General features: G+C 35.2%; 1 protein-coding gene across 11 annotated transcripts in view; it reads right to left on the bottom strand.

Annotated features, from left to right (window-relative positions):
• Positions 1–12,734, bottom strand: part of LOC111048178 (neogenin) — a 267,521-nt gene that overhangs the window by 179,895 nt on the left and 74,892 nt on the right. For all 11 annotated transcript variants that reach the window (XM_039442940.1, XM_039442944.1, XM_039442937.1 and 8 more), the window contains exon 9: positions 5,680–5,795. In XM_039442940.1, the coding sequence (XP_039298874.1) occupies positions 5,680–5,795 (116 nt within the window). The remainder of the gene's footprint in view (positions 1–5,679; positions 5,796–12,734) is intronic.

Below are 12,734 nucleotides of genomic sequence, written 5' to 3'. Positions count from 1 at the left end.
TCTCGGCCTTATCCTTCGCCCTATCACTCGCCCACTTTGCGTAAACATCAACATTTACTTGGTCAGGGTATCTGATGTTTGCACAAAGCTCAAACGAGAGTTGAGGAAACTCGCAACAGTTTATTGATTACTGCAATCGAATTCGTAGTTGATATCTATTTTAAACATTTGGTATCACAAAAAATAAGTATTTATCACTAAATTTCACATATTTCCAGTTAATTTGAATTATTTTTTGTTAATTTAAAGATAATTTAGACCTTAGTGTGGAAGTAATGGACACCTGTCGCTATCTGTTGTTGATATGTGGAACTCGTTGAAGTTTGTGTATGTGTGACGTCACAGTCAACAATTAACCTAGCCTGATAATGAGGTTAAATACAATTAAAACCAATTACACGATTATTATTTCCAAACAATTAATAAGACATTTAAAAATTTATCATATAAATTTTATGTACTTTTTACCTGACGGTAAACATTACAGTAGAAAGGATAAATTCAGTTTCTAACGATTTCCGAAGAAAATTAAAATCAAGGTTGATTGCTATGAAGCTGGGTTTCGGTTTATGCGTAAATGCCGTCGCCGACCAGGACAGGGTGAGGATCTCACATTGGGTAAATTTCAATTTGTCTAAATAATCTAAAAGATTATATTCAATTATGTTTTAATGAGGGATCTTGAGTTTATATTTTTTTATATTTTCAAATGGCAATATGTTGATATTATTAGAAATGTTTTTATTCTTGAATAAAAAAAACAAATAATGAAAAGTTATTTTATCGGTTTTTAGCACACTTGAAATTTGGACAATATGAATGTCAACAATGTTTGCCGTCTTTTTACGCACAGACGAAAATGCACCTTTACCGTAGCCTACCATATGTAACTTTTTCAGGTTATCGATTACGATTTATAATCTCACTTAAAAATGTATCAGATAAATAATTATTATGTACTTTTTGCCTGACTGTTAACATTGCTGTAGGAAGGATAAATCATAAATCAAGTTCCAAAAGAACCGGAGAAAAAAAGCAGGTTGATTGCTACAGGCCTAAAGGATCTAGTCTACACTTTTTGAGGTTATGTTATCATTTATTTCGTATCAAATAAAACTAATTGATAAATCTAGATTAAACTAATATAGACGTCAATTTTTTATTATAATATATGATAAAATGATAATTCTATTTGTCAATCAAATATTATTTCTACTGTAATAACTTAAAATTTTATCTTAAGTACGACAAACGAATTATATGTTTTTCCATCTTCATTAACAGCTTACAATATCATTTATTTATTTATTTATACATCGATAGATACAATATAATTCTCAACTATAAATGATTGGGGGAGGAACAACAGGCTTAAAGCCCAAAACTGGTCCTTTCCCAAATTTAGATAGAAATTGTCCATAAATAGGTTATGTTCACACTTCATGATTTTTGCCCGATTTTGAGTCCAAAATATTTATAAACTAGGAATTTAGAATTTAGAAAAGTTTAAAACCAAATTAAATAGATAATCACTGATAACTGAAAAATACTGTATCAATAATTGAAAATACTGTTCCTTTCCCAAATTTAGATGGAAATTGTCCATAAATAGGTTATGATTTTCATGATTTCATGAAACTGACTTTCATGACCTCATGAAATCATGACTTCATGATTTTTGCCCGATTTTGAGTCCAAAATATTTATAAACTGGGAATTTCGAATTTAGAAAAGTTGAAAACCAAATTAAATAAATAATCACTGATAGGCTAACTGAAAAATCTGGTGTGACGCACTCACACAACTTTCCTTGCCGTTATGAAAATTGATCACCTGACGCTAGTGTTCCCGCGCATCTCAAGTCTACTATTCAAAGATTTGAGCCAGCTGGTGACAGGGCAATAACGCTGGAGACACACATGAGGTCTGCTATCTCTTCATAGTGAATGATTTAATAGAATCAACAATAATTTTGCAATTGAACAATCACATTTTCTCGAATTTAAAGCTTATTTTCAATTTTAGGTGAAAATGTTACTGAACATTAATTGTAGAGATTTTCATGCTCAATCTATTCCACTTGATTTTTTTCGTTTCAATTGTATCTGAAGCCTGATAATTGGGAATCTATCTGCATTGATGGGGCGAAGCTCCTGAAATTTTTACAGATATGAGACTTGTGGCAGTTGATAGAGCTTATCGATGACTATTTTAGGTATGAATTTGATCAAAATCGTTGGAGCCGTTTCCGAGAAAATCACGAAAAACCCTGTTTTTGACAACATTCTCGCCATTTTAGCCGCCATCTTGAATGCATTTGATCGAAATTGTTCGTGTCGGATCCTTATACTGAAAGGACCTTAAGTTCCAAATTTCAAGTCATTCCGTTAATTGGGAGATGAGATATCGTGTACACAGACGCACATACACTCATACACACACACACACACACACATACAGACCAATACCCAAAAACCAGTTTATTGGACTCAGGGGACCTTGAAACGTATAGAAATTTGGAAATTGGGGTACCTTAATTTTTTTCGGAAAGCAATACTTTCCTTACCTATGGTAATAGGGCAAGGAAAGTAAAAGTATTTGATTGGGCTTCTATTTCACGTAAACTTTGTATCACAAATTGAATAAATTCGATTCAATTGATTAATAAAAATGAAAATAGGCCTATAACCATCCTTGGTAAATAAGGAATCTTACTGCCATATTTCAAGTTGATCAGCTCAGTAGTTCAGACGTGATGATGATGTGGTAATAGGGCAAGGAAAGTAAAAATACTGTACAATAATTGAAAATTTAAAATCCTGATAAGAAACTCAAACTTACTCCTAAAACAAAGCTGTTAAAATACAATCTACAGACAGATTATAATAAATATCAAGTGCATTAATTGTTATCAGTTTGTAATTGAAATACCGTAAAGTAGGCCTATTTACAATTGAAGTATTGAACTTTTCTCGTAGCTGAATTAGGCCTACTACTGTTGTCAAAATACTGAATCTTTGAGACTGACACGTTGAATGAATCGTATTTTTAAAAGTTGAGAGTAGGCCAACACAGTAAGAGACAACAAGAGACAAGATTTGAGAGACAAATTTACAACTGCTAGGGTCTAAAAACGGTTTGTGGAGAAGGCTTTAAAAGTTCGACATCAATACACCCCCAAAATCGGCGTTTCAAGCGTTTTTCTGCATTGTCTCAGTCAACTAGAGATTGGAGTCTTCTTCTTCTTCTTCTTCTTCTTCTTCTTCTTCTTCTTCTTCTTCTTCTTCCTCCTCTTTTTCTAACCCGATGTGCCGTTTTGACAGCGTTGGGTGGTCACCTCGGATCCATCTTCTCCACTGCTCTCAGTCCGCAGCCAGCAGCCATTCTCTTCAACTGCTTCACAGTCTTGCCCTTTCTGCTGCTATCCGTGAAACAGCTGCCTCCCATATCACCCGTGGTCTTCCTGTCGGTCGCCTGCCTAGTGCCCTGGCCTCCATGCATTGGCGAGGCTTTCTGTTCTCATCCATTCTCAGGAGATGCCCATACCATCAGAGTATCAGTTCATCGATTGCTGTTTCAACCGCTTTAATGTGCAATTCTTCTCTTATGCGGTCATTTTTTATCTGTCTCGTCTTGTTTTTCCAACTATTCTTCGGAGACATGGGATTTGCACTGCATTTATTTGGCTTTTCTCTTTTACATTGACTGTCTTCAATGGAGTCTGAGAGTCTATATTGACATTTCACGGGAGGAAGCATGCTCAATTGAAGGGTAATTCAGCCTTTGAGGCAGAGTTCTCGAAAGCGTCCTAACATTTAGGCACAACTGGCACCAACGCGACTCAAGTCGGGAAGAGACTGCGACTCCACTCCAGTCTCTTCACGACGTATCATGTGTTTTCAAATGTTGACATTCAGACCAGTCGATTCTAATCTCTGCAACCTCTAGACCAGTGGTCGCCAAACTGATGAGTTTGTGAGCTAGAATAGCATTTATAAATCTTCTAGTGAGCTACCAACGAATATTAGAATAAACAAAGTATCTTTTATTGTCTATAAATATACATTTCTAGTGTTGAAATCTACTTATCTCATAGCAAAAAGTATAACAAAAGTTGAAATGTACATTTCAATGAGAGCAGAGGAACTCTTTTTGGCCATCAAGTATTTTCTTGATGTTTGGAGTGTACGTTGTAGCCGCCATTCTGATGCAGTTGTCCAAAAAATGTTCCTATATCGATTTTTTATGAATTTTATACTTGAAAAATATGATTCACACAAGTAGGTAGAGCTGAGCATAGCTTTCAACCTCAATGGAACTTCAATAATAATTGGATATTTTTCTTTGGGATTTGAGGCCAAATATTTCCAGTTGTAGAAAGTGATCTGAGACAAGATCATTTTAAAAATCCACAAATTCCATTTCAACTGAAGCCTGATCTCCACCAAAAGTTTTTACAACACAAACTGCAATACTTCTGCATCAATCTATACAAAAGGAGAGTTGACGAATTGTACCATATTCGATATGCTTTTAAAATCTTGAAATCGTTGATCAAACTGTTGTCTCAAGTCTGAACTGTAACATATTATTGGTTATTGCTGAGGTGCTGTGAAGGATTTTCCTCGTCATTGATTTTCTTCAGATTGGAAAAGTGATTATATTCAAACTGGAGGACATTCTTTTCCCACATCTCAAGCTCCTTGGAAAACGATTTTACAGTTCAAATCATTCCACCGATGTCCTTATCTTTCCCTTGAAGCTGCAAATTTAAATCATTCAACTTCATATCTTTGAGAAATACAGAATTTTGTAGTCATGTTTCTCAATGCATGGTTGACAACCCAAGCATTTCTGTGAGCTACCAAAAACTACCCCACGAGCTACCGGTAGCTCGCGATCGACTGTTTGGCGACCACTGCTCTAGACTGTGATACTGAGTCGAGCGGCGACTCGACGTGTTGGTCGGGAAGTGGCTTCAGTTGCATATTAACGTATATTTTGTAATTAAGTATTTTTAATCTACATTGTGAAAAAATTAAGGACTGAAAATTTTGTGAAATTAACAACTACAAGACTTAACCTATTTCTGACTATGTGTAACCTTATCTAAATTTGGGAGAGAAATAGCATAAGGTTGCCTGATTTTTTTCTCTCCCTATCATTTTGATGATTTACTTATTGTATCAATCAATAAAGAATTAAGAAACTGAGGTTACAATTCGAAGGTTCATAGTTAAAGTTCAGAGTAGAAACATATTATTTCTTGTTGCTTTTTTTTTGTTTCATCATTTTAGATAAGACAATAAAAAATGAGTTAGATAAGACAATATTCATGATAAAAATATGTCTACAGATGGAAATAAATTGGAAGTTGAATTTGTCCAAATGCTAATTTTAATTGGGATTTCGTTTAATAATAATTATTCAATAAAATATGTTAGGCTACATACTTACATTAAAAAAATAAATTATATGACCAGAGGATAACCTTATACATTCATTATAAACAACGAAAACGTATATATTAAGGGCTCCATAATTTCTTATTTCTAAAGGGTAATATGGTGTTATTTTAAAAATTAGAGACAACGAATATAGCCTACTTGGATCACATCGGAATAAATTTGAAAGAAATTATTTTTTAGATTATCTACTTTCAAAAACGTCAATACATACCTAAATTCAAGACAGTTAGATGAGCAGATGCTTGGATATTTCCTGCAGGGTTACTGGCAGTACACTGGAATATTCCTGCATCTTGAGCCATCAATCCCATTATTTTCAAGTTATTCCTGTTGGCATAAATAATAAATATAAAAATCTAACAGAAGCTTACAACAGATGTGAATAATATTATCACTATTAAATTTTATAAAACTTCAAAGTGAAAAAGCACTCACATTATTTGATGTGGCGACGTCCGTTTCGTGCTGGTATTGCACATTTTCAAGCCAAACAGGAAGTGTTTAAGGTTATGAGGGTGAAATTTGGTTGGGGTGGAGGGGAGTTTTGGTGGTTAATGGAGGAGTATTTAAATGAGTTTGTCAAACAGGGTGTGGGAGGAAAAGTTGATTTGGTCATTTAGAATATTGTTTGGCTGTTGTTTGGTGTGTTTGTATATTTCAAACTGCTCTAGTACATTTAATTTTCTGTTTTTGTGGGAATAGTGGAGTATTTCGAGGTTGTTGTCTATGTCAGGGTGTGTGTGGTCAGTGGAGATAATGTGTTCTGCAAAGGTGGAATGGGAGGACGGATGGGTAATGGCTCTTGTGTGTTCTTTGAATCTTATATTGAAATTTCTAGCTGTTTTACCTATGTAGAATTTGCTGCAATCTCTACATTTTAGCTTATAAATTCCTGGTCTATTGTATTGATTTTGAGAGATGTTGTGTGGGGACAAGAGTTTTTTTAGTGAGTTTTTTGTTCTGTATGCAACGTTGTATTTTATTTTCTTGAATGATGCTGCTATTTTGTAAGTTTTATTGTTGTGGTATGTGAGGGTGACGAAGATGGATAACCAACAACAAATTTCTGAATAATATTGTTTGATGTTATGATTATACATTGTATTTAATTTTATAAATTTCAATAAAATTGAAACAAATTTAATCAAAAGTGAGCTAAATTTATTGAAGTCTCCATGATCTATATTAGTCCCGGCAACGCCTGCTGAAAAGGAGTTGTGAAGGGCATTGCTTCGAAGACAATGATTGACCCCGCACATCTGTTTAGATTGGAGTACTTTATTCATGTAAGTTACAATATAGTCTGGCTTTAACACTAATTTATTATGAATAACAGTATGATAAATAACAGTATAGCTCGTTATTCAAAGTATGAAAAATTATTAATTGAATCCTGAAGATTGAATGAAATTTGAATAACGATTATAATGAAGGATTTTAAAGGGCTACTTGAATTGCTTAATTATTATAGAAACTACTAGTACCCTCTTTTTAGTTTTTTTTTATAAAGTGTATAAGAAAGTATCAATATAGTCAATATCAAAGAGTCAATATATACGACAAGAGGAGATTGACAGCTACGCAACAAGACAGCGTTCGTTCCTGACAACACCTCATATCCGTCTCAACAAGACCTTCATGAGTCACAAGTTCCAGACGTTCCGAATCTTCAATAAGATGCCCCAGAGAATTAGACAACTACCGGAACCAAGATATAAGGAAGTTATTTGCAATTGGCTGAAAGAAAAAGCATTTTATGATTTAAATGAATATATGAACTACACTGACATGCCTAGTGACAGCATAGATTATATATGTGTATATATTGTATTTTGTTCTTTTCCAAACAAAATGACGATGCCTATTGTACAGTGTTGTATTTAATGGCAAATAAATATTCTTATTCAAGAGGGTACTAGTAATTTTTATAATAACTGATCGATAATATAATATTGTAATGAAATTACACAAATCAGCGGTGTTTCAACATATAATTGTCGAGTCTCTGAAAAGGATATAAAATAATATCCTCCCCATCAACACACGACCGGAATACACTGTTTAGGGTAGTGAGGCGGTGAAGATATCAAAAGTCAGAAGATATACTAGTAGTTCTGTGAACAGTAGACCTCGCGCTCAGTAAGTGATTGACCTGTTGCTATGTTTTCACAAAAATTAATACATAATATATCAATTTAAAATGTCTAGAAAAAATCCTAAATAAACATAGAGCTTTCGGTCCTATCGACCGTGACGTGTCGTCCCGGAATGTGAGTGTGAGCGCTGTTATCAGGTCTGGCTGCCGTCGATACGCCAATCCAATCAACCCATCAGAGAACATTCTGTGTTGTCGTGTTGGCGAAAAATCGGTGTGTTGAAATGAACAAAATGAACTATCATAATGCTGATTTCCTACAAACTTCATTTCTCACTTTTCATGATTTTAGAAATCAATTTCTTTTCAATAATATTTGTTGCAATTTTGATCATCAGATTAAAAAAGAAAAATGTAAAAAAACATTCTATCAATAACTTGATAGAGTTTTTAACTCTAAAACAGAATCGTGGCCTCAGCTTATGGAAAGACAAAGTTAGTAGACAACTGTCTACTAACGTTGATGGAAAGATACATTTTCAATATGTTCGATGTTTTTGAACGGGTAGTATTATAGTCCACTAGACAGCTGATTTATGATGAATAATTCTATAGTCTGATTTTTACGGTAATATTGGCGTATGAAGGAGGCTCCTTTTTCCTTTTATATTATCCTTGAAATGGAAAATTTCCAAAAACCTTGTATATACGTCGACGCGCAATTTAAAAAGGAACATACCTGTCAGATTTCATGAAAATCTATTACCGCGTTTCGCCGTAAATGCGCAACATATGAACATTAAGAGAAATGCCGAACCGTCAACTTGAATCTTAGACCTCACTTCGCTCGGTCAATCAAAGCTACAATTTTTTGAGTTTTCCCATATATATACTGAGTGGCGCAAAAAGAATAGTCGGATTTGAACTGCGTAATTGTAGAAGAGGGAGTGGGAGAGTGACCTTCAACGGCCGTCAGTACGTCGGCGCAGTGGACGGTTGAGCATCGTGTTTTCGCTCTGGAGCAGTTTTTTAGAAACGACTCATCCATCACAGTGCAGCGGCTGTTTCGGCAACATTTTAATGTAGCACGTTTTGGACCAATTCCTGATCGCAGATCAATATTGCGATGGTTCACTGCCTTTCGGGCTACAGGGTCTGTAATGAGTAGCAAATCAAATGAGTAGCAACTCAAACCAAAACTGGGCGTCCACACGCAGCAGTTACTCCAGAAAACGTGGGGAATGTCAGAGCATCAGTGCTTCAAAGTCCCCATCGATCCACCAGGGGGCGAGCTCCAGTCGCCGTTCCTTACAGCTTATTCTACAGCGTGAGTTGAAGTTCCAACCATACAAAATTATGATTACTACACAGAGGCGAGGCGTCCGGTCATCTCTGGATTCGCCGATGACTGGGCAGAAATTGATATGTAATGTTTATAATATTAAATTGAAAATAAATACAAAAAGAGGTGGAGAAACCAAAAGAGAAACTTTTTTGCGAGCGCGCCAAGCTTGAATAAAGTAGACTACTGCACCATCAGTTCCATCCGTTCAATGTGATTCTCAAAAATATGCGATTCCAGTAATGCTTTTTAGCATTCGCTAACACCACTCTTCTGCATCATTAATCACTCTCCCTCTCCCCGTAAACGATGGTGGAGTAAACGGTCAAAAACATCGCTATTTTCTGCGATTCCACTGTTCCGCGCAAGTGTTGCAAACCGTACTATTATTATTTTGTTTGCAATTTGTTATTGATAATTATTTCTTCTATGTTTGGTTTTGAAGCACCTAAATTTAAAAATCTACTTTGTGAAAATAACTAAGCACTGAAAATTTAGTCAAGTGAACAACTAAAAGACTTAACCTATTTCGGACTATGTGTAACTTTATCTAAATTTGGGAGGGGAATAGCACAATGTTACCTTATTTTTTTCTCCCTGTCATTTTTGATGATGTACTTGTTGTAAGAATCAATAAAGAATAACGAATTTCATTTAAATTTCTTTAATTAATTTGAGGGCCAGTTTCCGAGCTTGAGATTTAGCCAAGTTCTAGACTTTTCAACTCTAGGATTTTGAGTAGTAAACTTATCTTATTCTAGATGTCATCTTTCTCGATAAATAATCAATCATCCAATATGATACATTATCTTTAAAGTAGAGGAGGGGGTGCAGCTTTCATTCAAACTTCCAACTGAATTGTTCATGGAGATGACTGAGCCAAAAAGTCACGCCTCGCCCCTGTTACTACAAAAGAGTTTATCACAGATTGAGAATGGTGTAATAACCGAAACCGCTCTTTCCAAGTATCAATAAATCTGTGGTTTTTTGACAATTTCTTAGTCTTTTTCATTTAATATTAATAATTACCACAATATCAACTTCCCAACTACACAAAAAGGGAAAAATTACTCAAAAACTTCACTAACGAGATTTTGAGGACCGCAAACGTTTCTGTGAACAAATGCTGGACGTTTTGTTCTCGGGGGACAATATCGTGCTAATGATATCAGATGAGGCTCATTGTCATTTAGACGGCTATGACAACAAACTGCAGATATTGGGCGGCCGATAATCCCAAACAGTTACACCAGAAGCCTCTACACAGTGCCAAAGTGTCAGTTTGGTGCGGGATATCGAAATTAGGGATTATTGGACCTTATTTCTTTGAAGAGAACGACACAACTGTGACTTTGAATTCACATAATGTGACAATTATGTGTAATATCATATAGGCTATATCTATATTTTTATTATGTTGAATATTTTTATTTTGTTAAATATTGAAGAGATTTTTTTTATTATTATTATAATTATAATTAATTATTATAATAATTATTATAGTGCGCTTCGTCAACATGCTTCGTAACTTTTTAGCGCCAACATTTCGCGAGTTGAATGTGGACACTATAGTGAGGTCCAAGTTATAATGGCAGTGTAGGATAAACAATACTGTTGCTGTCCTTTTCTATCATACAACAAAACAGATAGCGCTATCTCTCTCTAGCTTTGCAATGTTATCTGCCAGAATATTTTATTTTTACTTTTGACAGTGACTGTACGAAAGTAGACAAACTATTCTCAGCCGCCATTTTTTCTCTTCATTCTATCAAAATACTCTAGTACACAAGTCGTATAATTGATTTAAAATGTATTTTTGAAACAATGAAATAATTTTTAGACATTACCGTATGAGAAACACAAATTAAAATACCTGAAATGACATTTTAAAAGTTAATAATAATAATATCGAGTGACCTGGCTGGCTCAGGTCTGGTGTCAGAGTTTTCAGGTCGCAACTGATCAATTTCAGGGCCTCTGACATGACCTAACGACTGCTTTTTAGGCAGCCGGGACCGACGGCTTTACGTGTCAGACCTACTCGTATTGGTATAAATAATATTGAAAGGTTATTTCAGAATTATTTCCTTTGAAATTACTTATTTTGAATAGGATTTCTATTTTTCTATTATTTTTGAAAGAAATTGTAATAGAATACCTACCAAATAACTTAATTTTTGTTGTTTTGAAATTGAGATTGGTGTATCACAGCTTTTTAAATTAGTCGCCATTTCAGGTTTGTATAAAAATAAAAATCTAATCTCAGTTATGGAAGCAAATTTTTGAATCAAATTATGAAAAAAAATTTATTGTTTAATTTGAAATAATATTGATTATTTAATCAAGGAAATTATAATTATTATTAAATCAAATTTAATGGGATGAATTGAGTAACAACTGTGTACACTCAGATGCAAAATGGAGAGACTTGGCAACGTTATTCTCCTATCTTTCTTCACTGCCATTATAACATGGACCTCACTATACACGAATATGGATTCAACAGGATAGTACAACAGCCCATACCGCAAACAACTCGATGAATGTTGTGGAACGCATGTTCCGCGGCCATGTCATCTCACGCTTTGGTGACGTCCATTGGCCCACCAGATCACCGGATCTGTCAATGTGTAATTTTTATCTCTGGGGATATCTGAAGGTGTAAGGCTATGTACACATGGTAGCGTCGCACCGCGCGGTTTGAGACGCGCGTCCGACCGCGCGGTGCGATATACAATGGAGATAATGGCAGCGTCCACATGCAACACTCACTCAAATGTGGACGCGTCGCGCACTGCGCCGCCCAGACTTTCAACCTGAACCGCGCGGCGACAGCGCAGTTCCCAGTACACTACAGTCAGTTGGACTGTACACATGAGAGCAGTCGGACACCAGTTTTGATCTAGTTCACTTGTTTTGTGTAGTGATTTTACAGCAACTCTGTTCAGTGTGCAGCCATGGAAATGAACAATTTTGACACAGAATTGTTTATAGAAGAAGTAAAAAGTCGACGTGTCATATGGGATATGGCGAGTCCTGATTACAAGAACAGAACAAGAACTTGATGCCAAGTCGTCTTTTACGATCTCCAACAACTCGTCAAAAGATGAAATCGACATTCGCAAATAGTTAAAAAATTTGGATTCGTATTTCCTCAAGTTAGGGTAAAGTGTCACAAAAGCACCATGCGTTAAAATAGCACCATGCACTATTGGTCAAAATAGGGTGAACGCAAAAGTTTCTTTGCCTTCGTTTTCTCGCTTTATATCTACGATACACAAGCCACATACATGTTACCTCTTCAACTTCCATTGCTAAACTGGAGGTGGACGCTGCGTATAAAACGCTCGCATGTGTACAACTGCAGAATTTTGGACGCGCGTCGCACCGCGCGGTGCGACGCTACCATGTGTACATAGCCTAAACCCCGGCAAACCCCGAAACCTGATTGAACTAAAGGAAGCCATTCGCGACGAAATTTCACTGATTGAAGAGGAAACCACCGAGAAGGTGACGGAGAACTTTGAAGAAAGGCTCCTGATGTGTATAAATGAAGATGGACAACATCTTACGGAAGTTATTTTCCGTAAATAAACTTGGGTTAGTAACACCGTACAGTACTTATTTTATGAAATTGTAGAAGTAAACAAAGTCAAACATGAAAAGAAGCTCAAGGCTTCTTTTTCCAGCCACACCAATGTATATTAGTTGATAAGTGTTATTTTGTGAATTTCTAGTGAATTGGTAAATAAATAAATTTGATTGAATTTGATTAAAAAAAAAAAAAAAAAAAAAAAAAAAAAAAAAAAAAAAAAAAACTAGGTAATAA

This window comes from Nilaparvata lugens, chromosome X (genome assembly GCF_014356525.2).
Source record: "Nilaparvata lugens isolate BPH chromosome X, ASM1435652v1, whole genome shotgun sequence".
Classification (NCBI taxonomy): domain Eukaryota; kingdom Metazoa; phylum Arthropoda; class Insecta; order Hemiptera; family Delphacidae; genus Nilaparvata; species Nilaparvata lugens.
This window is presented reverse-complemented; position numbering and strand designations above follow the sequence as displayed.